Below are 26,787 nucleotides of genomic sequence, written 5' to 3'. Positions count from 1 at the left end.
CCTGAAAGCAGAACATATAATAATTTAAACTTTTGTGTCAAAGAGTCAATGGTGATACAAGTTGCTATTTTGAATAGACCAAGTATTATATCTGCCATGGTATCACATGAGTGGGAAATAGAGACTTCAAACATAGCTGAAAATAAACAATGAGCATAAGTAATCTAATGCTTGGAGTAAACACAAAATTCATAATGATACATGGCGCTGCAACCAAAAGGAGATGCCAAAGATGCTCCTCTATCAAGAATACTTTGGCTCACTGAATTGCATGGGTATCACCCAAAAGTTAGAAAACACTGTGTGTTTCTTTTAGCACAAACTTATTAATCACACTGTGACTGATTACACAGAACTTGAGCTTTCTTTTCCATTAAGACTCTAGTCTTTTTGCTTCATGTTTTGTCACAGATGATCTGGGTAGCAATGAAGCCTGTGAAAATGATAAGTACAGGAAGAGATTGTTGAAAGCAATGGATAATGATTGCTGTAATGTCCAACTATACCATCAATGGAGCAGCCATATGACTGGATAGGTTTTAGCGGGTTTTTTTTGAGTTTTGTTTGGATTTTTCTCCCATCTTTGGGTTGTCATAACAAGAATGTTTGACTAATCTAAAAAGACAAAACAATACAATAAGCCTTCCTAGCCTGACACAATACACAAGAAGAAATAAATATGAGGTATAAAGTAATTGATATATGGTAACAGAATCTTTTTACTGAAGCTCAATTGCAACATATCAAAAGATAGAGAGAACAGACAACTATGATTATCGTATTGTTATCATTATGATAATTTAACTCCTGAGGAAATAAAGCAGCAGCATCCTGCATATGGACATCAGTTTCACTCAAAACTACTCATGTCTCAAGGGAAAAAAGTCAGCAGTTCAGGCAGAACTTCTGGCATGCCTCTAAGTCACCACCCTTAAATAACATTAGCTCATCACACATGAGTTTTTCTTTCAAGTAGAAAAACTTCCATTTTTATTATAGATATTGCTAGTAAGGAAAACACGTTGCTTCTCACCACTGTTAATGTTGACATGCCAAAATGGTCCAAATGAGAATAGTTGACAGTTATCAAGACAGACTTAGATGAATAATGTAGATTTACACAACATTGCATGACAGATACCAAAATAAACTAGTTCAGCTTCACCCTATGACAGAAGTGTTTTAGAGCTAGTCCTCCTTCCCCCTTAATGTTTAGGAAATCCTAACAATCACGTGAGAAGAAGGTGTGTATCACAGGATTCCAAAACCAATAGAAGAATTTACCTATTGCATTTTTAAATATGTAAAATTGAAGTATTAGAAGAGTGAATGCATATTCCACTTTAAACATTTCTCACTCTATCATTGTCTTCATACCTAAAATCATCTGCTTAATATTAGAACACCAATAATCACACCTGAAGGCCTTGTCCATCTACGGTGACAGAATTTGCTCTTTGCATTTTGTTCCGTTCTCCCAGTTTGTTCATTTGCTGGGGGCAACTCTTTTCTTTTTTCACTGTTGCCTGCCTTTCCTTGAAAAGAGAAAAGGAGAAAAGGGAACATTGTAACACATTATATAATGCTATACAACTGTAACTGAGACTGTACCTCCACAAAGTTATTTTTTGACTAGCGAGTAATGTCAGACTCTGCTTTAATGAAAATGAGATCTCAGTCAAGTTAATACACAATGTCTGGCCACTTCACATAACATCTATCTATGTGCCTGGACATTCCATAATGACTAGGCAATAGATGGATGAAAAGTGTGCAGTCACAACACAAATTAATGCAATGATGTGAAAAGATAATCTGACATTACCAGGGTGCCATTCTGAAACTTGAAAGCCAATCATACAATACACTTGATTGTTTAATAAGGACATTGCTGAGAGATGAGTAATTTTTCAAAATTTCATCCTGACTGCTAGCAAAAGTTGGATGCTTCAGAGTACTTTACCACTTTGGCAAAATATACCTGGTCTAAATGTACCATAATCAATTGGCTGAGCAGCTTTTTATAAAATATGTCTTTTGTATCAGAAGGAAACCAGAACCTAATCAGATTCTAAGTCATTGGCAACTTTTGATGCTGATTCACAATAAGATAGCTATCTGAAAGATAAAAACTCAGAATTATACTATTGAAATCATATTTTCAACTGTTATCAGGCCATTTCAGAGAACCCTGCATGGAAAAAAAAGTATTCTCATTCTTCGTATCTCATTTATTCTATCTATAAACTGCACCCAGCATGTCCTTTCAGGTTGTCCAAAAAACACACCATAAATTAAAACAGCAGATGTTTATCAAATAGAATCAGTGCCTCCAATCCCAACCGCACCCCAACCACTTTCCTCACTTCACAAGCGCAAGGAGGTTTTAAACTAGTCAAGGGAATGGGCTGGCACAAAGCTGCTGCACTAGAAAGGAGCATGAAGGACATTGTTGCACCCCCTGCAACTGCATTCAGTAAGTTCATTAAATGTTACCATTTATGTTCCATACCAGGCCAAACCCATTTCTGCGCTACCTCTGATAAAGCCTTAGGGATCGTAGTAGCAATTAATGCATGAAACTCTTTCAGGAGCAGTTTTTACTGGTAAGAAGCACTGACACAGATTCTGTCAGGAAGGGAATAACTCCCAGCTTAATACAGTGCCTTCTAACACAGATGTGGACCCTGACTGTTTTTAAAGCATCTTTAGTTTCTTTAACTGAGACTGACAGTCTCAATCTAGTCCTGATGCAAAGAGTGGTCCAGGTCATCCTAGGCTACTTTGGGTAGCCAGGTGCTTGGAGGAATTGTGACAACCTGCCCACATTTTGTATGAAAGGACTGACAAACCTATGCCACAGGAAAAAAACAACCAGGGGAGTCTACATAACTGTCTGTATGTGAGATTCCTAAGAGGTTAATTAACAGAGCTCTTGGATGCTTTGAGTAACTCGGCTGGTGCAAGATGAGGTCCAAGACTCCAGACTACAACACCCTTGCTTTAAAGAGAAAACAGTAGAAGCAATTAGAGCTATTCACCTCATCCTTAAACTTAAAAACAAAACACTGTACATATCACTGCCTAAGAAATCACTAACTCTGCTCTTACTTATTTGATAATTTTTTCAGAAAGTAGAACTAGGATGAGGCACCCAAAGAGAATAAAATTTTTAACTAACAGAAAACATTTTGCACAATGATATTGGTTAGTGCCAAGGATAGCAAGTAAGGTACTTCATTATGAAGGAAGCTTCACACTTCATTACAAATTTAAGAAGTTGTTTTGAGGTTTTAAACAACTTTGTAAGTAATTACCCTTAAAAATCACTACATTTTATAAAAAGGAAGCATACCCTGTTAAATAGGATTTTACATTGTGGCCAAATCTGTCTCATGGAAACATCTTCAAAAATCAAATCAGATGGCAGTAAAGCAGAGTAAAAGCTAGTAAAAATTGTGATTTCTAACAAAAATCAGAGAGGGAGAGCAAATTTTAAAAGGTCTAAAAAATCTCAAGCTAAAGGACACATTTGTGATAATTCAGAGAAAAAGTTAACAGAAAGTAAGGTTCAGCACGTTGAGTTTGTGCATTTAGAGGTTAAAAAAAACATTAAAAAGAGGCCTACTTATAAAGTGTGGCACTAAAAATCTTCTTGCATGTATCATGCTACTATTTAGAGGAAAAGTATTTACACACTGCTAAGACCTGTGCCCAAACTCGCTGTTATTAATGACTCAAGTAAAACACAGTAACAATTACCCAAAGCAAAGTTTTGGATATTGGGGTGATACAAATACAGCATGATATAAAAAGCAGTAAATACCCTCAGCCGGCCTTAGACCTATGACTGCTGCATTAAAAACATTCCTTCTCCAATTTATATTTCCTGTCCCATAAGAAAACCATTGCTTGACTCAAAAAGACAATACAAGATTAGGTCATATATCTCACATAACATAAAGGAAAAAGTATATTCATGATACAGAATTGTCTGTTAATAATATGGTCAAAGATGGATACCTGATCTCATTAACATTGAAACTCTGCTTTCATCACTGACGATTTTTGAAGAAAGTACAAATAAAGTATTTCATATCACCCATCTTATATTAGTATGATATCACAATACAAGTCAACATGTCTACCAAATCTCTCTAAAACATTGCTGAAGAAGCTGACAAGAGATTCTAGATTTCCTAGAGTTATATATTCTGTAATTTTTAGGTATGTGTCACACTAGTGAGGATTTGACTTAGTTTGTATGACATAATGTGACAAATTGTATCATAATTCTAATGAATAAATCTGTTAATGGAACACAAAAAGATTTACCACTTCATTAAAAAATATTTTAAAAATATTCTTGTACAGACCCTTTCTCTTACATATGAAATACCAGTTGTGCCTGACCTAGAGTATCTTCTTTTTGGGAACTACAATATTACTAAGATATCGGTGAGTGTCAGGAAATAAACAATGCAATTTTTAAATGAGACAAAAACATAGGAAGATAAGAATGGATAACAGGCTAAAAATTCTAATAATGTTAAGAAAAATTTGACATGCATTTATAAAATGGTTTTATAAAATGCAAAGTTTACCTTTCAAGGTAAGAAATATTTCTCTAACAGTTGTGCTATTTTTAATATTTTGCTAAATAAAGCATACAAAATGATCAATGTACCTGTGAACCATTTTGTTTCGTGAACATGCATGAGGTTGACAGAGGTACTGAATACAGCATTTTAGACGCTATTGTACATTTTGATGGCTCAAAGAATGAAGTTTTTTGTGCTTTTGATATGTGCCAGAGCACATACCTTCCAAAATACTACTTACCACAACAAAAATTTTTTCCACCCCTTTTTGCACTTCTCATATCTTATTTTCTCCCTTGAATTCCCACTTTGAAGTCAATATTCATTAGCTGGAGCTTCTACCATTCATACTGCTCCAGAGAGACCACTGCCAGGTGAGAACTATGCAATTGCATCTATCCCATATTCCAAATCAGAAAATAATGGACAAGTAAGACAGGACTTTGCAAATAATAACCCAGAATATCATCTCTAGATTTTTGGTTCAGCCCCAAAATGCACTTCATAGCAGAAAGAACGTACAATATCATGAACTGTTAGTACTCAAGCGTTCATGGACGCCTCCTGCTACGCACCTCAGGGAGCAAACCTCCTAAAGTGGGAAGCGTCTGTTGGAAAAAGAGAATGTTAGGCTGCAACACCAAACAGCTGGGATGGCAAAGGGCATGGACAGAGTGTTCACAAGGAATGTTACCTTGCAGCAGTCATACTTAACAAAAACGCACACGGTACTTTGTTACACTTTTGCACAAGTGTACTTTCCCAATGTTTGGCTGTCATATTATATAATTTATACTCTGGAAAGTATGTGTGGGATCATTTTAACACCAGCTAACAATATTACAAAACCTGAGGACTTTAGTCTTTTGAATAGCAAAAAGAGATACTTGATACCTGGAAAGCTATTTTTATTTTATCTTCCAAGTCTTTGAATCCTCATCTGAATCAAGGAATCTTGTTTAAAAAGCCTTCCTCTGCTACAATTAACAAGCTATGCATCATTAATCCTCAAAAACTGCTCATATTCTTTCTTTATATAGAGGTAGAATCTTTTCCTTTACACAAAACACTAACGTTTAGAAATATCATACTCAATCATAGCTGTTAGGATAAAAACAGATGAATAGTTACTAAAGGCTTACTAAAGAGATAGCTCTTCATATTTTAACTGCTGACACAGAATCCAGGGCAAATACAGGAACAATTGCTTTTTCTCACTTTGCCTTTTAATCAATAACTGCAAATATATTTTTGTAGATTATTTCCTACACAAGATTATTTAAATCAATATATTTCATAACATGAAACAACAATTTACCTATACATTATATAGGATTGCAAAGTCATTAGTAAATGCTTAATACCATTACACAGTTTGCCAAGTGACAACTTAAAACTTGAGATTACTTCTCTTAAATTATAATTGCTTCTTTTATAACATATATTTTCAGATGAAGCATACACCCTGTTTGGGCATGGGGTTGCATAACAAGAGAAGTATATTTTTATGTTATGATGCATAAACTAAAATAGTTATTTAAAAAAAATCTTATTCTGGAACTCCAGAACTTGAACTTAAATGATACTGACCAAAGGAATTTGGTCATAGAAGATCAGATGGAATGCGTGGAAGACCAAATAAAGATATCCTCAAATGCTTGCAAGATGAAGGCCATGGAAATTTAAATATGTGACTTGAATACCAAACTGATGCTTTGGGGGTTTTTTTTAAGGAACTTGAAGAAAGGTTGCTCCATGATTCCTTAGACCTATTTTGTTTAATGTAATGGGAATCTTTAAGAACATAATAATAATAATAGGTTATTAATAATATTAGGTACTCCTAGACTGTAATTTTGTAAACTTATATGGCATTCAGGACCCTACTTAAAAAATTCCCATTCCATGAAATTTCTGTCCATAATTATACAATAATCAAAGAGAATTAAAGTTTCAAAAATCCTGAAAACCAAAAAAACCCCAACACATTGCCACTATGCCAAAACCATGGGGGGCAATCTACCTGTAGTATCCATGAGATATCACATCCGAGTAACTGTGATTCAGATGAGCTAAACTATTTTGAAAATTTATTTTATAAATTCTCCACATTTCCAGCTCTAACTCTGTGTACATGCTAATCAAAAGAGCCAATATTAGAATACCACATCATGCTGTCTTGAAAGCTCATAGAGCTGTAGCACAATACCCAGCTCTACATCCCTAGGCAGAAGCTAAAAGTCATCCTGTGGACAAGATTATTAACCAATTCTCAGCAAAAATACTGTCCAGTGAGCTGCACATGCCCATACTATAAAAGGAAAGTTAAGGCTTCCATTTAATTTGAGAGCTGTCTTGAGAAAAGCATTTGCAGCTAAGAAAAAAAAAAATAAATGGAAAAATCACATAACATTTTGTCATCCATAATACTGGTAGCCAAAACACATGCAACAAGACAAGGCTGGAATGGAGAATATGGCATTTAAGAATAACTTCTAAAACTGCTGACTGTTCCCTCTTCTGAACAAGGAATCACTATGTGATAACATTTTAAATGTACTTTGTGCTGCTTCTTTAGTTTTTCTAAGTAAAAAGGTAAAGAATTACACACCAATTCACAATCAAGTCTTTCTCATTTAGCATGTTGGCCTTAGTTCATTCAGTTTTCTGAAGACAACTCGCCTTACATCTTGCACCAATTCAATGTATGCATCAATATATGGTCCGAGACTTTCAACTGGATTTGCAACTGAAAATGAACTTGGGCTATAGCAGCTGATTATGTACACCATCCAAGAAAGACAAAAGTGTTGGAAAAGAATTTTGAAAATAAAATCATATTAAACTCCAATGGGAGAGGATGTAAGGAATAAACTTAGACAGTAGTGATGAGCTGTGGGCAGGCTACTGGATATAACTTAAAATGATTGAATGGCTGCCATTTCAGTTTATCAGCATCTTATTATTTTAACATTGAACTGTGTTTGTCGAACAGCTAATTAGTTAGGAAGATACATTTTCCTCCAGGGCAATTATTAATTTCCTTCTGACTTCAAAGAAATGAAAAAGCTCTTAGTGTAGATAAGCACACCATTATATTTCAAGTCTGATTTAGATTCTCAGAGAACTGAAGCTGCAATATGATACACAATTGAAAAGGAAAAAAGTGGTTTGTTTTGTTTTTTAAATCTCTTTCAATTGCTATGTCATTACTTAATATTCAACAACCAGACTTAACTTCAACTCCCCCCCCAAAGCATATATATTCAAATAACTTTTTTTCATAGTATCTTTGTTCAGAAGCTCAGGATAAGACTAGTACTCAACTTCAAAGGACTGAGTTGCTCATAAAATGCTTACACACAGCACTGACTTTCTGTGCTCCATTTTGAGTTTGGATTCAACTGAGCTAAAACTGATCTCTACTATTATAAAAACAGAAGAATCATTTTAGGATTAATAACTGGGAAGGGGATTAAGAAAACTCATTCTTCAACCAGGCACTGCTAATTCCCTTTTTCTCTCTCTACAACTCTGCTTTCCTATGTGAATAACGTCTACATACCTCACAGGAAAATAGTATTAGTAAAACATATTACCAGACATGGAAGAAATATCTATTGAACTATGTTGCAATTATAACGTAGTCAATAGCTATTCTATCTAGTCTAGATACTGATAGTGAAAGAAAATTCTTAAACAGTATTTTCAACTTTAATTCTGTATTACTTTTGGCCAGAATGTCAACACACTTGTTATATTTACACAAAAGTTTGAAGCTATAGATCATAATGTATATTGTATAGTTGAATAAGGCACATTTTCTATCTAAAATATTTGTAATCTGCTGTGTACATTGTTCTACATGCCTAAATAGAACTAGTGATAAACAAAAGATTTTTGAACATTTATGGTTTTGTACAACAAAATGCCAAATAAAAGAGGAATCAGATACATCTGTTTTCTCCTCCAAAATATGTAGTCATTTATATTTTAAAATAAGAGGTCAAGTGAATTCAACTTATGATGGTATTTTATATTAGTGTATATAAACAGATCTACACTATGATGTATAAAAATTCTATATATTTTAAATATATCAATTTATCTCTATATTCCATATTTACATAAATTCTATTTATGCTTAGATGACTTTGTCCTAAAATGTTATAACATCTTCACTACACAAAAGTCAAATTCATTCACAAGAGAAAAGAAACAAAATGCATATTGTTTCAAACTTTTTATCATGATGACCCATTTTTCCCAGAATGCAAAACAATGAAGTTGGATATCAAAACAGAAAGAAATGTACCCAGTTTTAATTTTTTTTTTTCCATGTCTTACCTTAAATATTATACCAGAGTCTCCCCCTTTGAAATAAACTGGTTACTATGGGGACAGTGATAATTGCAGTATAGTAATGCTCACATTATAAGCAGGGTACCTTATGTTTTACAATTTATTCCTTAATTTAATTTTTATTCCACAATTAACAGTTTTAATTATAATTTTAGAAAAACAATTAAAATTGTTAGAAATTAAGTGAAAAAATTCATTGTAAAACTCACATATACAATAGGAGAATCAAAATCATCATGCATTATAAAATAAATACACATCATTATTTATTAAACAGTAAGCTTTTATTGGTTGGTCACTATCCAATGCTGTATCTATTTGGGTGGGAAATTGAAAATCTAATTACTTTTCTACAGACATAAATAAAAATTAGAACATCCTATATGGTCATCAGTAAATGGGGCAAAGTAAAGGAAGGCATAAAATGAAGACAAAACATATGCTAGCATTTTTCCCTTTCTGCCTTATAAAGGGACAGAGTGAGGAAAACTGTCTCATAAGCAGAGACCCATCTTGATTTCTTCACTACTCACTCATCTCATTCCAATACCCAGTTTTAAACCTGGTTATGATCTAATTCTATACTCCTGGTAGGCTAGGATTCAATTGAGTTAAAGATTTTTAAACTCACTGCCAGTCAACCTTATCATGAACTTTCATTATGTGCATGTAATTAATTGGGTCCAATGAACAATATCAGTACTGAGTTATAGACTTTTCCCCCCCACCATATAATTAGAATATAATTACCCACAGGATATCAGAATGATGCAAAACCTTTCCTCTAAATGTGCCCTCATTAGGAAACAAGTCTCAATGTACATTTATTCAATCAGTATGAATTAATTAAAATGTTACTGAAATAAAAGAGAGTAACATTAAAGTGTATCTGACATCTATTAAAAGACTATCACTTGAGATCTGCACACAGTTTATAACAAAACTCATTTAACTTGAACAAAAAACTTCACCATACAACAAGTCTTATATATGGTAAACAGGAAAGTAAAAAGGACTAAAGTTGACAGACTTATTTTACTAAGACACTTAACATTACTGCTGTGAGATATGAAAAATCTTTATAAGACATTGAATCTTGACAGATATGTGATGTTTTCATGATGTACACAGTATCAACTACATGAGTTTCCCCATTGTTTCTTTTTCAGCTGACAATGTAGCTTATTGTATTTAAGAATAACATTTGACAAGCTCTTTTTTGTGCAGTTTTGAAGACCGGAGGGCCGTTATTTAACTTAGACCAGCCATCCAACTTTCACTTGATGAGGCATTTTGGTTCTCTCTCCAGCCACTAAGAGTCAGTCATCTGAGTGATTTTTGGTAGCACTGGTATAATACATGATGCTATGAAATGCAATGTCTGAAAAAGTCTTTTACTGTGCAGAGATTGTTGAGGCTGGACTTCACAAGAACTGAAGAAATGAGACATGAGAAATGCTGGATGAAAAAGGCAAAAATATGAATGTCCCTAATTCTGCAAAAGAGAAGAGATGAGAAGGGATTCAGCCTGTACTCTTGAAGGAAAACTTAGGAGAAGGCATCTTGTTCTGAGATGAACTCTGCAGTTTTCTGGAAGGAATCCAGACTTCCAAAGTTGAGGTGGAAGGGAGGGCCAACATTTTTAGGAGATCAAAAATACAAGATTTTTCATCTTGCTATTTTCCCTATATTCTATGGGAGAAGAAAATACATTCTCTGGCACCTCAAAATACTCAAGGACAAGCCTGGTACAGCAAGCATTATGCTTATCTGCTTTTATTTACCTTCCATGTATACACTGCATTGCAAGAATATTAATGCTCAGCTGATCGCTGAAGCTAAATGTGTGACCTGGGCGAAGGACCCTTCCACTGTCAGATTTGTATGTCTGATAACAAACACACTTCCTATTGCATGGTTAGACAGTTTTGACAAGGATATAGTCACTGGTTTTGCTGTCATTATTGAGAATGCTGGTCTCACATACACTGAAGTATTATGTTTCTCAAAAGGAATCCCCATAACAGGAAACAGGAGACACTAATTAAAAAATTACTAACACAAATTATATGCACACTATAACCAATCACTTTTAGAAGAAATTATTATTAGCTAATTCAGTGAGGTAGTATCTGTAACACAATTAAACTCAGGATTTTAATGCATTTTTGGAAGAAACTAGTAGATGAACAAATGCACTGCAAAATTATGAAGTCCCCATTAAATCACAGTATTTTTCATTCCTAACAATATAAATTGTGCTGAAATACATGTCTTGTGTTGCATTGTCAGTAACATGATTCCAACACAGGAAAACATATTTACTTCTGCTTATGTCTTGAAAATTTGGAGATAAAACAAACCTATTCGAGGGTGATTTGACTCTAGAGTGGTTTTACATATCCTCTAAACAACTTAACTAAACTCCAACTGTGGAATAAAAATCTTAATTCCCCTATTCCTCTTCCTCTCCTGAAAAGAAAATGTAGTTACACCAATATAATTGAAGATAAAATTTCATGCTGAGGTTTCATTCCGTTTATACCAATGGCAAATGATAAATAACATTAAAATGAAAACAATAGCCCAATAACAGAATCATAGTTTCCAGATGCAAACTTTTAAAGTATGACCTCAAATCCTGAAAATTAAATAAGGTAATACAGAATATAATCATCCAACAAACTTAAAATAATATTTTGTAACTATTAATCAGAACTTGTCCAGATAATACCAAAATACCATAGCGACAAATTACAAAGCCACTCTTGTGACTTAAAAAATATCTAAAATATTTCATAAATATTTAAGGCAGGTTTCCACTGGATTATTTCATTGAGAGCCATGGAATAATCCCAGTTTACACAAGAAGAGGGCCAAAGCCTAGCATCTGCTCCTCAGCAGATTTATAAACAAATAGATGAAAGGATTCATTACAAAACAAGTAATTTACAATAGGGATGAATATTATTCCAAATGATCAGCAACTGGTTTAAGATTAGGATGTATATTTTCTTTTTTTGCCTCCCCTCAATAAATTACATTTTCTTAAGTTCAAGCACTTCTTACACTTATTATGAAATACGTTTAAAGAGGACCACTCATCTGTTCTCTTATGAATACGATGATGCTATGACTTTCATCAGCATAAAATATCCAATTTAATATGTGAATACGTAAGTTAATTCTAAAGCTCCTTTTTAATGATAAAATGGTCAGCTCTTTTCTATGCAACCTACACATAGCATGCATTTTTATTTTCATTGAATTGAGTTATTGTTTTTGTGGACAGAGAAATTTACTGTCCACGACTGCAGAATAAAATATACCATAATGTTGATGCATAGCTTACTGCAAGACCAGTGTCATCATTCTAGGTAACCTCCGGCTTAGATCAGAGACCTCAGCATTGCAGATATACAATATGCATCCCAAGCAAAAACTGCCCATAAGAATAACTTCATTATTCTGGGAAGTTGGATCTATAAAAGATGTAAAATCTAGAAGTGTCCTGCCTATACAGTTTCTGGTAAGTACAGTCTGAATAAGTGATAAAACCTGAGTCAGCTTCAGTTATAATATGCCCTACAGAAAGTTCATTCTCACATGAAGGAAAATGCAATATGCAGAGGGTAAAACACACTTATGCCTATAAACCCATCATCCAGGGTTACACATTGTGTTTAAGGTTCACATAGTCCTGTGAATTTAACAAATACCTGGCAGTCAGTCCCAGCAGTGTTTTAATGCTGCATATGATAGAGGATTACATCTGAAATTAACATACAGACAACTCACCAATACTACTGGGCAGATTGATGTGGGTGGTAAAATATGGTCCTTCAAAGGTCCACAGTCACATTCAGGTTTCAGATGTGAAGCACACTTGTTATGCAACTACATGAAAGCAGAAAATTAAGATTCAACTTAGACATTTTACTATTACAGTGTAAGGAAATGGGCATCCTAGAATGGAGTGAGTTTCATTAAATTAATGATTACCAAAGTACTGGAAGGAAAATGAAACACACTACAGTGGAAAGCCCCCTAGGATGGGAAAAACTAGCAGATTTGCATTGAAGTGAAGAATGACGGATTAAAGTGGGGGAAATTGTATGTGTGGATCAGCACACAAAATAAGAACATTGCACGGTAGTACAGTAACACCAGCATACTGTTAATGGTGACCAAAAGCTTCATTTCAGAAGAGAGCTTCTTGCACTGAGCCAGGAACTTCTGTTCTACTACTAGTGAGCAAGTCAAGGCAGTTTTTGGCACTACTGGTGTGACTCTGTTTCCTTCCTGAAACTGATACTGTAGATTCAAATATAAGAGAGGAACACAGGAATATCCTACATTAAGCTTCATTAGGTAAATTTTGGTCTTGATTGTGTTGAGGCTTCCACTGGGTGCTGAGGAACCAGAATTACTCTCCTTTTTCTAATTTATGCTTAGAATTCATCCAGTTTCCTTGAAAGCAATAACTAGTTCTACTCTGAAAACATGAAAAGAATATCCTCAAGTCTGCTGACTGGAAGAGCAGTGGTTGACTTCCGTTTTGTTACAGAGGTTGAATGGACAAATGTGTATATAACAGGAAGATAAAATGGTAACAATTAATGATAAATGATGAAATACTTTACATTAGCAATCAAGAGTTCTTGTTCATAATTTAGAATTTAATTCAAATGTCTCTAAATATTCAGCCATGCAGTACAAAGGCACAGTTGCATGTTTGGATCACGCAAAGCATTCACATTTAATTGGTATACTTCACAGTATCATTAGAGACAGTCAGAATAAAATAAACTTAATATCGTAAATTTTGTGAAGTTTATTTCTCTGGACACAATGATCTTAAAGGTCTTTTCCAACCTAAATTATTCTGCATTTTCATCTCTGCATTGATTCAATAAAATACATTAAAGTGTTCAGATAGTATCCACTTCCCATAGAGATGGACATTTTAAAAAAAAATATTTATATTTACAGTAAAACAAAAAAAAATCAGGCTAATAAATATCAGGAGTTGTGAGGTAAAAATCTTATAAACATGCAATTTAACTAGTATAACACGTAGCACACAGCATTAGTCCATCAGGATCAAAAGCTGTTACAAAATCTGTAGTTCAGGGTCTGCACCTGTAAATCACAGTTTTTCAATGACTGACTCTTTCTCTTAAATGGTTTAACTCATATGAACTCTATTAAAATTACAATAAAAATGTACCAATTGCTGATGTATATAAACTTTACTGGTAATATGGTCTTCATAAAATTATCTGGTACAGTCAATTTTGACATGACATTTCTGAATTTTGAACTGAATGGCACCTAATATTAGCCTTGTCCATATTCATTTATACTGCGAAGTTACCTTTTTAGGCAGTTACTTAGCAACAGAAAATAAAAGTCTAACGAGTTTCAATTTACTCTGAGTATTAAAGCCTTATTGTGAGGGTATTTTGGTAGCCCTGTAATCTAAATCATTTGTCATGCTAATTCTCTGCCTCAGTGGTAAGGCTACTTGTACCATAATTAATGCACACCAGGCCATGTTACATCAAATAAAAGTATCTTCACACATTCAGTGGTAACTAGCAGCTTTGCAACTCAGTGGCATGCAAACTTATCTGTGAAAAAATAGCTTAATCTTCTTATTAGTCTCTGCTGATCTCTGACAACAGAATTGACACATAGCAAATAACAGAAAAGGTAGAAGAAATGTATCTTTCATGAAAATAACACTTGGACACAAAGATATAAAATAATATCCAACCCTCTCAAAAAAAAAAAATGTATTTTAGCAGGTTTCAAATACATTTCCCAAAAACTCTGTTATCCTAAACCTATCTCTGGTAAAACATTACCTCCCTCAAAAACCTGTAAAGCAGGAAAAAGTGTATTTGCTGGAGAGAAAAGGAGGGGAAGAAAATTTTCATGACCATGGTAGAGAGCTATGAAATTTATATGGAAGAGGGATCATGGATTTGGCTGACAAGCCAGTAGAACAAGCCTCCTTAGTGAAAAACGCCTCTGAATTTTGGGACTTGAGTCAGTCATTTGACATCAGAAGTGACCCTATTAAGTTGTAAGGACAGATATTTAAAACGCGTTCAAATCAGTGCTTCGATTGTAAGCCATAAATATGTAGTACAAGGAGTTGAAAAATGCCTGAAGGATGTGATGATAATTATATAACTTCAGAATATCCATTCAAGAATCTGTTAGAAATTTAAAACACTTTTTTTCTGTAATAAAGGTGCTACTATTAGAAAATGAAGTTATTGCAATAGAATGTATCGAATACAGAGAATTGCAAGTGAATAGGAGTTTGAAAAATAATTTGCAGTATTAAAAATACTCATTCTTCATTTATGTGTCTAATTACATTTGAAGCTATAAAATGAAATAAAAATATTATTAAATTTATTTGAAATACAAAATTACTTTTAAAAAAAATCTTTAAATTACTGATGGAAATAAATTGAAAAATTGTAAACCTTAGTGCCAACATTTTCAATTTCAGCTGTCAAAAAACACACACCCATTTTTTTTAATTGGAATCTTGACAGCTCTTTAGGCATTTAAATAAGCACACAAGCACCCAAGATATTTTCAAAAGAATTTAGCCTTTTTCTTTAGAGTGACTTCAATTATAAATAATTCCTCAGTACTTCTTTGGTGAATAACAATTCTTATGAAAATCCTCTGAATCTTGATGTACAACTTCAAGGAGTAAAAGACCTTTACAAATCTGGTCCAGATTCACATGAAATAATGGGAAAATAATTTCTACTGAGGAAAGACAGAATTTGCAACTTCCTTTGACTTTAAAAGTCAATATATATTACAAAATATACATTTCTTGAATGATATACACATATTATACAGATGTAAACACTTCTATATCTACAGCAGAACACCCTTATCTATCTTTCTAAACACATATAGCCATTGCCTAAGTTTAATTATCTGCATGCAAAACATTTTGGATTGGGTGTTTCACTCTTTACATAAATTATCCAAATTTTGACAGCAATCTGGACTACATATTTGCTTTCTTCTAAAATATTGTTTTTTAAGTAATCATAACAGCTTATCACTGAAAGTATCCTGGATCTATTTTCTTTGATGATGTTTCATATTTTGCATTCTTGTGTTAAGAAAATATTTCATAAAACATCCAAACTTGTATGTCTAAAACAAACATTCACTAATGCCTCAGTCTCATATTATTATTTAAAGCACTGAACAAACAACTGCTGTTCCGTAACAATAGTAATAATGACATCAGCAAAACCAGCAAATACAGGCGAAGAAGGCTGAAATCTCTCCCCATTTAGATTTAAATCCTGCCCTGGCTAGAAACAGAAATACTGGCATTGCTCCTTCTAGCATGAAGATCTCACTTATAAGGGCAGTGTTCCCTGAATGTCATTAGTTCCAGTTACTGGTTCCTGCTGAATAAGGAGTGCACAAAAGTTGTATATATTTGACTTGGTGCACAGATTAGTATATTATCAACTTGTCTCTGCTATTATTCCCAGACGTTGAAATCACTGTATCCTACCAGATGTCCTCAATTTCATTTGCCTGTCAGTACATTGCCAATTAGACCTAGTGTCACAGTGACCTTGATTTTTCCTGGTACTGAAAACTCTTTCATAATCTTTCTGTAGTGTAGACTGGGAATTCCACTCTTTAGTGGCACACATTGTTTTCATATGGATATTGTCATGAAGCAAAATTTACCTTTAAGCATATTTGCTTGCCAGAAGTAAGAAGTCCTAAGAATATTCTGCATATACCATTCCTTAAATACACACTAATCATTGCTGATGACCAAATTGAATGAGACATTCCAGATTATGAGGCTACAGAATGACATTCCATGAGTTTTATCTCCCTAACCTGCATGAAAGGTTTTACTGTAGTATACTCACTGTAATCTGACACCAAACACAGTGAAGTCCAGTCAAGCCTTGGTAACACTTTATAGTTTTGTGACACTTATCACATTTTGTTGGACAGTTTCCTTCTACCCAGAAATGGTGCATTACCTGCAAAAGAAAAATGTGGATATGCATAGAGTTACTAAATTAACAGGTACATGGCAAAGTTAATGCTACCCCAAACTTACATCAGTATTCTTTTTAGACTTCACATATGTTTTGATGCAAGATGCAGGAGCTCTTGAGACACAGCGTTCATGGACTGTATACTTGCAAACTGAAAAAAAGACACATTATTAGATGTTGAGGCAATGGTGTTTCTGCCTACATTTCTATGAAACAAATAACATTACCAGCATGTCATCTCTAAATAATCAATCCAATCAGTCAATGAAAACTCAAACTAGACTGCTTTTTCCATGGAGTACAAAAGGCCAATTAGAACAGGAAATATTATGCAAGTGAGAAATCTAAGAATGCACTATCATTGCATAACAGGAAATGCTTAATTAAATCAGACCTCACTAAATTTTTTCACAATAACTCCCAAATGACAAAAATCTTAAAGACAAATTGGTGACTGCCAAATGGTTTGGTGTCATTTGCTAGTAGGAAGAAATATATATTTTACAAACTATAGGCATGAGAGCAGCTGGCAAGCACAAAAATAAAAGCCAATGAATTTATGCTGTTCCTCCCATTGATTTATAAAACTGAAATGGCTGATTAGTCCATTTTTGAATAGGAATTGTTTTCATGCATTCCATGTAATCACCATAACTTTAACTCTTGTTTTACAAAATACCAACTCCTGAGAAGCTTTATTTTCCCCTTAGCCTTCCAGCACCAGTTTTAGGTAACTACTATTGCTGACCAGGTCTGTAAAGATCATGCTAGCTGCATTTGGAAAACATACAAATGTCAGGGTACAGTGCAAAGCTCTCCTGACTTCAATGATACAACTGTGCCAAGATGAGGAAATAATGCTACAGCTTATGCCTGCATTCAAAAGAGTCAACTATTAAAAACTGAGAATGAATTTCTCCCTGCATGGTATATGTCTCAGGCTTTTGACCTCGAGAGCAATTAAGCACAAAGTACTTCTAAACACCTTGCTTGCACCTATTACACAAACCCAGTGGGAGGCGCAGCCATTAATCAGACAAACTGCAGGGAGTAACATTGTTGATTGGACCATGGAGGGATGGTGAGGACCCCTGTGGTTCCCCCTTTTTTTTTTCCTCCCACACAATCTAAAATGCAAATAATGAAATCTATAGCAATGCTTTGAAAATATACTGGAGAAAAAGCTTAGCTAAACAAGGAAATAGTGAAATAGTTTTGCAAGTAGACTCATGCTTCTTGCTGCATGAAGTAACTGAAAGGAACATGTTCTTCAGATACTCTGAGACCATCGTTATCACAAAATAAATGCCAACCATGATAACAAATACATACTCAAAAGATACACTGCAGCAGAAAAAAAATACAGCTCTTGCAAGGCTGGTCTTTTTTGGGACAGTTTATGTAACCAGCCTACCCATTTCTGATAACTACTAAAGAAGGTGATCTACATTATTTGCTCAATAGAACTCTCTTTCCAACATATATGGGTCTTATTTCTTCACAATAACAGTCTGACAAAAAAGAATCTTAAAGAATGTAACATTTCGAGATCTAATAGTCAAATCAGTATTTTATATATATATTCCAGTTATTGTCATCAGCATTTATTAATCTCAAGTTATGCAATTTCAATTTGTTTGAATTTTAATTAATGTATTTTTTCCATTTCATAGTATGGTGAATGAAATTATGAGACATGAAAATGCATACAAGGATTTACATACGAATTATATTTTAGAGGGGTCTGCGGCCCCCAGAGGACAGAAATGGTCAATTCAAAACTCTCATTCATTCAGACTAACCTCAAATTAAATCAGTAGAACTGTACAGGCAGAAAGGTCCTCATCAGCTGTGAGGGGCTATCTTTCATACCAAAAATGGTGAAAGTCATTTACACTAAGAAACCGATTATTTTACCAAAAAAGAAAAATGGAGGGTGACTCGGTACCATCATGACAAGAAGACAGTTGTGTACTAAAGATATCATTAAACTAATGAAGCAGGGCATAACATGAACCAGTCACTGGAACCATCTACAAGACATATTCAAATCAGAAAATAGGTCTTAAAAAAAAAGATGATTAATCATTGGAACACACCACAAAAGAAAGATATGGATCATCTGTTTCTGGAAACTTTCAAATGGAGACGAGGTATCTTTCAGCAAGCCTTGGTTTCCCAGGCGACATGTTATGAGGTGGTCAAACAGATTATCACAGAAAATACATAGATCCAGCTCAAGGAATTGAAAGGTAGTAACTGCATCTAATTGCCTAATGAAGGGCAAATTAGATGCAGTAGCTTTTCTGCGTTCCTTTTCTTAAAATCTATGATCAGTTAATATGTGGATTGAGATTTATGACTACAAAACAAGTAATTACAGAAAACTTCAGAACCATTACAGAAACTTGATTTCTGGGAAACAGGGATTTTCACCTTCAAAATTAACAAAACAGTAATTCTGTGCAAAATTTGAATCAACAAACATGGGACTTACATGTTTGTCAAGCTGATACCTATTGCAAAATCATTAATAAAAACAATAGAAATAACAAAAGTAGAAAGTTAAAACTTAAGCTCGATATTTACTAACAGAAAATTTAAAAATACAATAGTAAAGAAAAAAGGAGCAATAGACTCCAAAGGGAACTAACAGTGATAATCCTTAGAAAGAAGAAAACTCCCTCAAACAACATATTTCAAAGCCAAATATTCTGAAAAATTAAAAGAAGAACCTTGGACACTCAAGCAGAGAAGAGAAGGGGGAGCCACTACTGCGGTGGCAATGGTTTTGTAATAGGAAGCTACTAGATCTCTGTTACGTGGCAAGAACAACATTTCTAGCAATAGACATGTAAGCAAATGGACACTGAAATGCTTATACTCACAAGAACAGCAGAGACCTTGCTTGCCTACTCCGATTAGCATGTTCAAACAAAGATTACAGTAGGCAGGCTTGTTGAAATGTTTCAATCTCCATACATGCTGCCCATCATCTTTCACATTCTGCACAGGACATAAGAGAAACAGATTTCACTTAATAAAATAAACACTGGAATATATAAGTGCCCATAAAAATTGGAGATTGACTCAAGAACATAAAAGACAAGCTGTTACTTCATTTAAGACTCTGCACCAGATCACAGCATAATCATTCTAAATACACAGGCAATGGTATAATAAAAAAATTCTTCAGAAACTCAGAGACATCCATATGTTTCAAAAACAACTCAGAAAAAGCCACCAGGCTGCTGTCGTCACTGCAACACAATGTATCTAGTGTGATATTAAATTACAACTAATATTGAAATTACTTTTTTCCTAGACTAATCCTAACAATAAAGGTGCTGCAGGTCAGAAGATAAAACTCTCTAAAACAAAGAATAGAAAGAGTTTTCTAAAACCACACATATTTTTAATGACTGCCAGAATTAGGTACATACATCAACATATGTAAAACAGGAAAACTAACCACACCACAATAACTCTTCCAAAAAACTAGATGAAGCTAACGTAATATCACTTGATTAAAAAAAATAATAATTATCTTTTACCCAATATAACATCCAATGGAACACAGGCAGTTAAGGTCCATCACCTGCAAATGGGCTGCTTCCTTGTGTATTGCCGAAACTCTGTAGTCTTCTTGGTCGTGTCATTGCCAAAAAGAAATTGCCACATAGCTAAAGGAAGTCACACCCAGCTCTGTTTCTCAGAAAACACATCAACAGCTGGTTCTTATCCAGTTTCTGATTTCTCACATCAAAGTACTATTACTTTGGCATCATGCATACACAATATTCCTGGCTAAAATTTCAACAGTATGATGGTTTTCACTGATGAGAATAGTCAATGTAAGTTTGTGAGCATAAGTTTTAATAAAAACTTAGTTTTGTTCTATATTAGCATATACTGTATGAGTTACGTCCTTAAAAATCAGTATTGCTCTGTTCTAGGAGTTAGAAGTTAATAGAAGTCAAGTATGATGAAGACGTCGTCATCCTTGTGGGCAAAAAGAAACATCCTTACGCAAAAGCAGCACTCTGAGAAATTAAGAATGTTTGGCTCAAAGCTGGGTCTAAGCTGGGACACAACTTTGAATATTTCCTACAAGTAACCTAGAAACAAAAAGGACTGAAGCCAGTTAAAATATTATTATTTTTTTTTTTCTCCAGTGAGGTATCAGGATCAGAGTATAAGTAATAGCTCCCCCAATCTTATCAGCAGGAGTTCAAATGCCATCTCTGACAGCTGGGCAATGTCAGGGTCCCCTTTCTGCAGAAAAAGCACAGCAGATGCCTAATGTGGGATTCTCACTGGCAAAGAGTGTGGAAGTTTTCCAATTTCCCCTGAAGAAGCAGAAATAGATTCTGCAGCTGTGAAGCACTAGAAGCCTGTCAAGCTCCTTCATGACTGGCAGCTGAAGAGGATGTATTTCATTAAACACAGCTCTCTAACTTCTATTTTTCTTCCCATCTTACTACCATATTCCACACTTTTTAAAAGAATTGTTAAACTACAATATAGTATGTGAATTTCAAGCCTTCTGAAAGAAGCAATTATTCACTAGACAACAAAGACCATGTAAACCCTTCTGAGAAAAAACAGCAAACAATGTACACTTCAATTTTAACATCACTCAGGTCATCAGCAGATACAGTCATAAACCATAAGCACTTAAAATGTGAGCTGACCAGCCTTCCTCAGCAAAATAGTTGCTGGTTATGAAAATTAACAGAAATGCATAATTGTGCACAAAATTGCCCCTCTTCCATATTAATTTTGTGTTACTTTTTCATTTTATTTTTAAAGAATGACCATTACATGTGAATATGTCGCTTCTTATTTGAACAGAACATATGGTCTAACTTAGCTGGCATTTTCCTTATCAGAAAAACAAACAAGTCTTGATGTGGGTGTTCTGCCAATTAAAACACTTAGCTGTGTTACAGACTGCAACTGATGCAAATCCATTACATAAACACAATGCACTTTTGGAAAAGAGCAAATTAAATTTTTGCTCTTGTGCACTGCTAAAAATAAGCAATAAAGTGCTGCATATGATTATGCATGCACATAACTTTTTAAAACACTGCCAAGAGAAAAAAAAAGACATAATATGAAACAAAGCCACCTCAATGCAAGTCTTTAAGTATGAATAAAATCCACAATTCTGACACATCAGTGCATTTACTGACATTAACTCATTTTGCTTCCATATCCTGAGAAAGAGTTTAAAAACAAATAGACATTAAGAAGATCTCAAAGCAGGGCAGGTACAGTAAAAATCTCTTCCTCACTTCATTATACACATCACTGAAAATCAAGCCTCCATATGTCATACACAGACTTTAAAACATAATGACAATAGTAACATTTGTTTTGTTAACAACAGTTCTCTTGACTTGTGGTCCTGACCCTGCCACCATGGATTTGATTGCCAAAACTACCTGACCTTAAAAAGCAAGTCAACGATAAAAGAGACAACCTTAGAATTAGTGGAAAATTTTATGCTATCACAGACTTTAGCTACACATCCCTAACCTGCTTTAATATTAACTTATATCAGCTTTTCAGATATTTGTGTATAAAGGCAGACAAAGAGATCTTCAAGATTTTGAGACTTAAAAAAGGTAATGAAATCACTGATAAATTTTGATCCCAGAAAACATGCCCTCTTCCAATAGCTACAGAGTGTCTAAAATACCAGAATGTTCAGTTTTTTCTATGAGAAGAGTCAATAAAGAGCATCCAAGTGAGAAGGATGTTGTGGAGTAGTCGTTATTCTTTTACTGATTACTTTTGTTTCCACTTATTTTAAAAATATTTACTTGACTTGTATAAGACAATTTTATTACTGATTTTTAGGTATTGTTCAGTCAGTGGGAAGGTGAGAAGAGTTTCCATTAAAATATGCAGCATCTCCTTTTAAAACAAATATAGTTACACTCTATACTCCTTTGGTTTGCTCTCAGCAAAGAATTCATATCATGTTTTGTTTAGTTCAATTTCCTTTGGGAAGAAAGGGTTTTAAGTCTGTTCTTGGTCAAGTGGAGAGGGAGTAACCTGACTCACGGGACATACTATTTGGGAGGGCTCCTCACTTCTAATTTCAGAGACATTTTGTGTGTATGTGTGTGTTTGAGAAAGCAAAACAAAACAAAAATCTTCCACAGCCTTCATCCATGCAGTTGTCCAGAAACAAAAAAAGGACCACAAGAGGGAAAATTAAAAAGTTTTTAAAAGCTTCATAAGTAGCCACAGTATTAAGTTTCCCTGTCCAAAATCTGTAACCATCTGTCATCTGCAGAGACTTCGATGATGCAGAAATTAAATTGTAAATAATGGTAAATCTGTATACCTGCATGAAATACCATTTATTTAACACCTTATTCACAGAAGAGGTTAGTTACTCCTGACTTTTCCTGGGCTTTTTTCAACCTAGAGACAAAAGGAAAAGCGGGACTGCAGTAAGGAAAGGCGTTTGCGAACTTCCCGCAAGGAAGCGGGAGCCAGCCCCGCACGGGAGTCGGCGGCGCGGTCAGGGAGGGACGAGCAGCGCTCCGGCAGCGGCTCCCGCCGCCGCAGCCTCCCACAGCGGGGACACCGCGCCCTCTGCGGGCCGTGCCGGCAAACCAGACCGCCCGAGCAGCTCCTCCTGTCCCTTACGGGGAACCTGCCTCCAGCCGGGAACGAGCCGGCACAAAGGGAGTGAGCTGCAGTTCAGAGGGCTCGAGTTTGCCCCCTGTTTGTATGGAAATAGCATATGGTGCACCGGAACTTCGGCCTTCTAGAAAACTCACCTGCCACACTTCAGAGAGGACTTGCAGAAATGTCACTCAGGACAACAGAAGGCCTGATTGCCCTTCTTCCTCTCTGAACAAAAGAAATAGAAGTCTATGAAACTGCCCAGGTGTTAAGCAGTCATTTCAAGCTTCAGCCTGAAGGGCTCACTCATGGTAGGACAGATCCCACTCCAGACTTGTAAATGCTTGCGAGTCTCTAGCTCGGTTCCATTTCAACATACTCACAGCTCAAAAAGTATGGCAACAGTAATGTAATATACAACATGAGAAGCAGTATTCCCAAGCATGGACTCCCACTGAAACATTCCACGCCACATTTAATCAAAAGAGTTTCAAATGTTGCTTTTGAAATAATTTGAGTGCATTTGCATAATATTTGCTGCTTGAGGATCCAAAGTAACATTTTAAGAGTATTTCCTTATGATTTGTTTAAATATAGTCACAATTCAACACAAAAGTTTGTTCCATCAAAATTTACCTTGACTTAAATGGTGAACTGGGTTGAAAATTACAATTAGTGATTTAAAAGAAAGGCATATTGGCCTGATTTCAAATTATTGATGACTATGAACTATTTACTGGTTTTCAACTTTTCTCTCACTTTAGGGCAGCTTTTCAGCAACTGTACAGTACCAGGTACAGTGCAACTGTGACATCTAGTGGCCAGTAGAGAGGAATAAAATACTTCCCTAAAACACAGGATTTCTTTAAACACTAGCATTTATCAACTTCCAGTTTACACTTCCTTTTTGTGCAATCTCACTGACAGAGGTGATAGTAATCATTTGTGACAGGAAAAGTGAGACCAAATATCTGGCATGTAATTATTTTAAAAGAGAAATCAAGTGCTTCTATCAAATCATGGTGGAATAATATTGCACACCACCTACCAAAGACCAGAGTATAATGCTAATGGCTAACAAAACCCATCATTAAGAGGCCTTTTTTGCACAGATTACAAAAGAAATTTTACGTGATGCTAGCAGAGTCAATGAGGTCACTCTTCTCTTCTCTTACAATGTTAATCTACTTAAATTAAGGCAGAAGCAAATAAAAAGGTCAGAAACTTCAAAGGTTTCTACTATGCAGAAGTAGAATAAAAAGCCTAGTGGTCACTAATGTGCAATAGACCACTTCCCAAAGAAATCAGGAGTACTGCAGGGATGTATCTGTCCAATCTGTGTTTGGGTGGGAGACTAACTATTAGCTTAAAATGCAAAAATAAATATGGAAAGTTGATGAGGACTGTGAAAACTCCAGACTGAAGTGTGACACTCAGCAAAAAACTACCTTGTACATTTATTACTAAAACTTAGACCACACAAATAACAATTTCCTCTATACTTAACATTTTCTTTTTCTTCATGAAATTCTCACTTTACATGAGAGAATTTCTACAAAACAAAATTCCATGAAACTGGAACAACTAAACATGGCAGTAAGAATTACTTTGTCTTAACAACAAAGGTTTTAGTAGATGCCATATAGAACACATTTAGACACTGCTAATTGGAAAAAAAGGTAGTCACCCAATACAAATGGATTATAATACATGTAATATATTTATACAATATAATGTATACATGTATACAATTCCAAGATCTTTTCTTCTAAAACAAATTGCCAAGTAGTATGTGTATCTATCTCAGAACCCCTATAGAAAAAGAACCAATTAATTCTTATTTAAATTCCTTATCTTGTACCCAAATTGTTTGTTTAGAACATCAACTGCTTTCAAAAGCACCAGAAAATCAAATACATGGTTTCTATCCTGGAACATTCTCAGAGATAGAACTCTGTATTTCTAAAGTCTACCTTCAAAACAACTCCAAAATCAAATCTTAGGAGGAAACAGAACATAAAACCCAGCAAGATAAAACAAACTGGATATTAAGGTTGATTTCCTAGGGAAATTAGACCTTTTTATGCTCTTTCTCCTATTATCTTCATGACTCCAAACTGTGCCAGCAACTTTTAAATTAGTTTAGTAAATTCAAATAAATTTGAAGGGCAGTAGAAATTTCATGAAAGTCTAGGAAAAAGGTATGGGGGGTGGGGGTGGGGGGGAGATGCAGAGAGAGAGAGAGAGAGAGAGTGAGCAGAAGGAAATCAGGCAGATTTCCTTGTTACTTCTTTGACTTGATAATAGGTGGCTGGCAAATACTTGTAGTAACAGCCTAACACTCTTATCTCTTTCAGAAGGGGATTACTGATGAGGTCAGAGGGCAAAGGCCAGAAACCTGTGAGAGGTTAGGCTATCTCAACCCCACTGCTCATAACACTGACTTGCTTATTCTTTTATTTTTAAAAAATATAGTTCCATACTTCACTTAAATGGTCCTTTCTTTTTTGCAATTATTCTGACTAAATCATCTAATACACTATGTAATAAAAACTGATTGAAAGTCTTTAAATGTAATATGGAACTTTTACATGATATCTGACCTTTCTGTATAGCTATTACAGGAAGCTAAAGATTAAGTACAAACAATGTAGCTGAATTCTAAAAGTACTATGACAAATCTGCATCTGAAATAAATTATCATAGCTTCACTGATATCAGCATAACAAATTAGACCAGCTGAGAATCTTCTATCCTTCCTACAAGCTCTATAAACAGTTAAGTATATAGTGTTAATGGACCCCAACCCAAAACAAATTAAACATTTCACTGGTATCATAATTTATTTAAATAAACTATAGTGACAATACTTTGTCATCATCATACTAGACCAGCTCTGAACTTGATCTCTTGGATTTAAAATTTTGTCATTGCCAACTTCAGCATAGAACCAACACTTAAAAGAAGTGACAGAATAGTTTGGTTGGTGGGTTCTTTGTTTGTGGGTTTTGTTTGGGGTTTTTTGTGGTTTTGCTTTGAGGTTTGGAGGGGGGGGTGGGAGGTGGTCTTGTTGTTGTTTTTTTCCCTCTGATTTT

The 26,787-nt window shown here is 34.7% G+C and overlaps 1 protein-coding gene across 10 annotated transcripts in view; it reads right to left on the bottom strand.

Annotated features, from left to right (window-relative positions):
• The window catches only part of DGKB (diacylglycerol kinase beta), a 381,383-nt gene that overhangs the window by 215,897 nt on the left and 138,699 nt on the right, over positions 1–26,787 (bottom strand). For 8 of the 10 annotated variants that reach the window (XM_032110604.1, XM_032110600.1, XM_032110590.1 and 5 more), the window contains 6 exons: positions 19,933–20,050; positions 17,107–17,195; positions 16,910–17,026; positions 12,762–12,860; positions 5,177–5,209; positions 1,419–1,535 (listed from right to left, as the gene is read on the bottom strand). In XM_032110604.1, coding sequence (XP_031966495.1) covers positions 1,419–1,535; positions 5,177–5,209; positions 12,762–12,860; positions 16,910–17,026; positions 17,107–17,195; positions 19,933–20,050 — 573 coding nt within the window. The remainder of the gene's footprint in view (positions 1–1,418; positions 1,536–5,176; positions 5,210–12,761; positions 12,861–16,909; positions 17,027–17,106; positions 17,196–19,932; positions 20,051–26,787) is intronic. The other 2 variants (XM_032110632.1, XM_032110641.1) reach the window with 1 other exon arrangement.

This window comes from Corvus moneduloides, chromosome 1 (genome assembly GCF_009650955.1).
Source record: "Corvus moneduloides isolate bCorMon1 chromosome 1, bCorMon1.pri, whole genome shotgun sequence".
Classification (NCBI taxonomy): Eukaryota; Metazoa; Chordata; class Aves; order Passeriformes; family Corvidae; genus Corvus; species Corvus moneduloides.
Note: the sequence above shows the minus strand (reverse complement) of the source record. Positions and strands in the feature narration are given on the sequence as shown.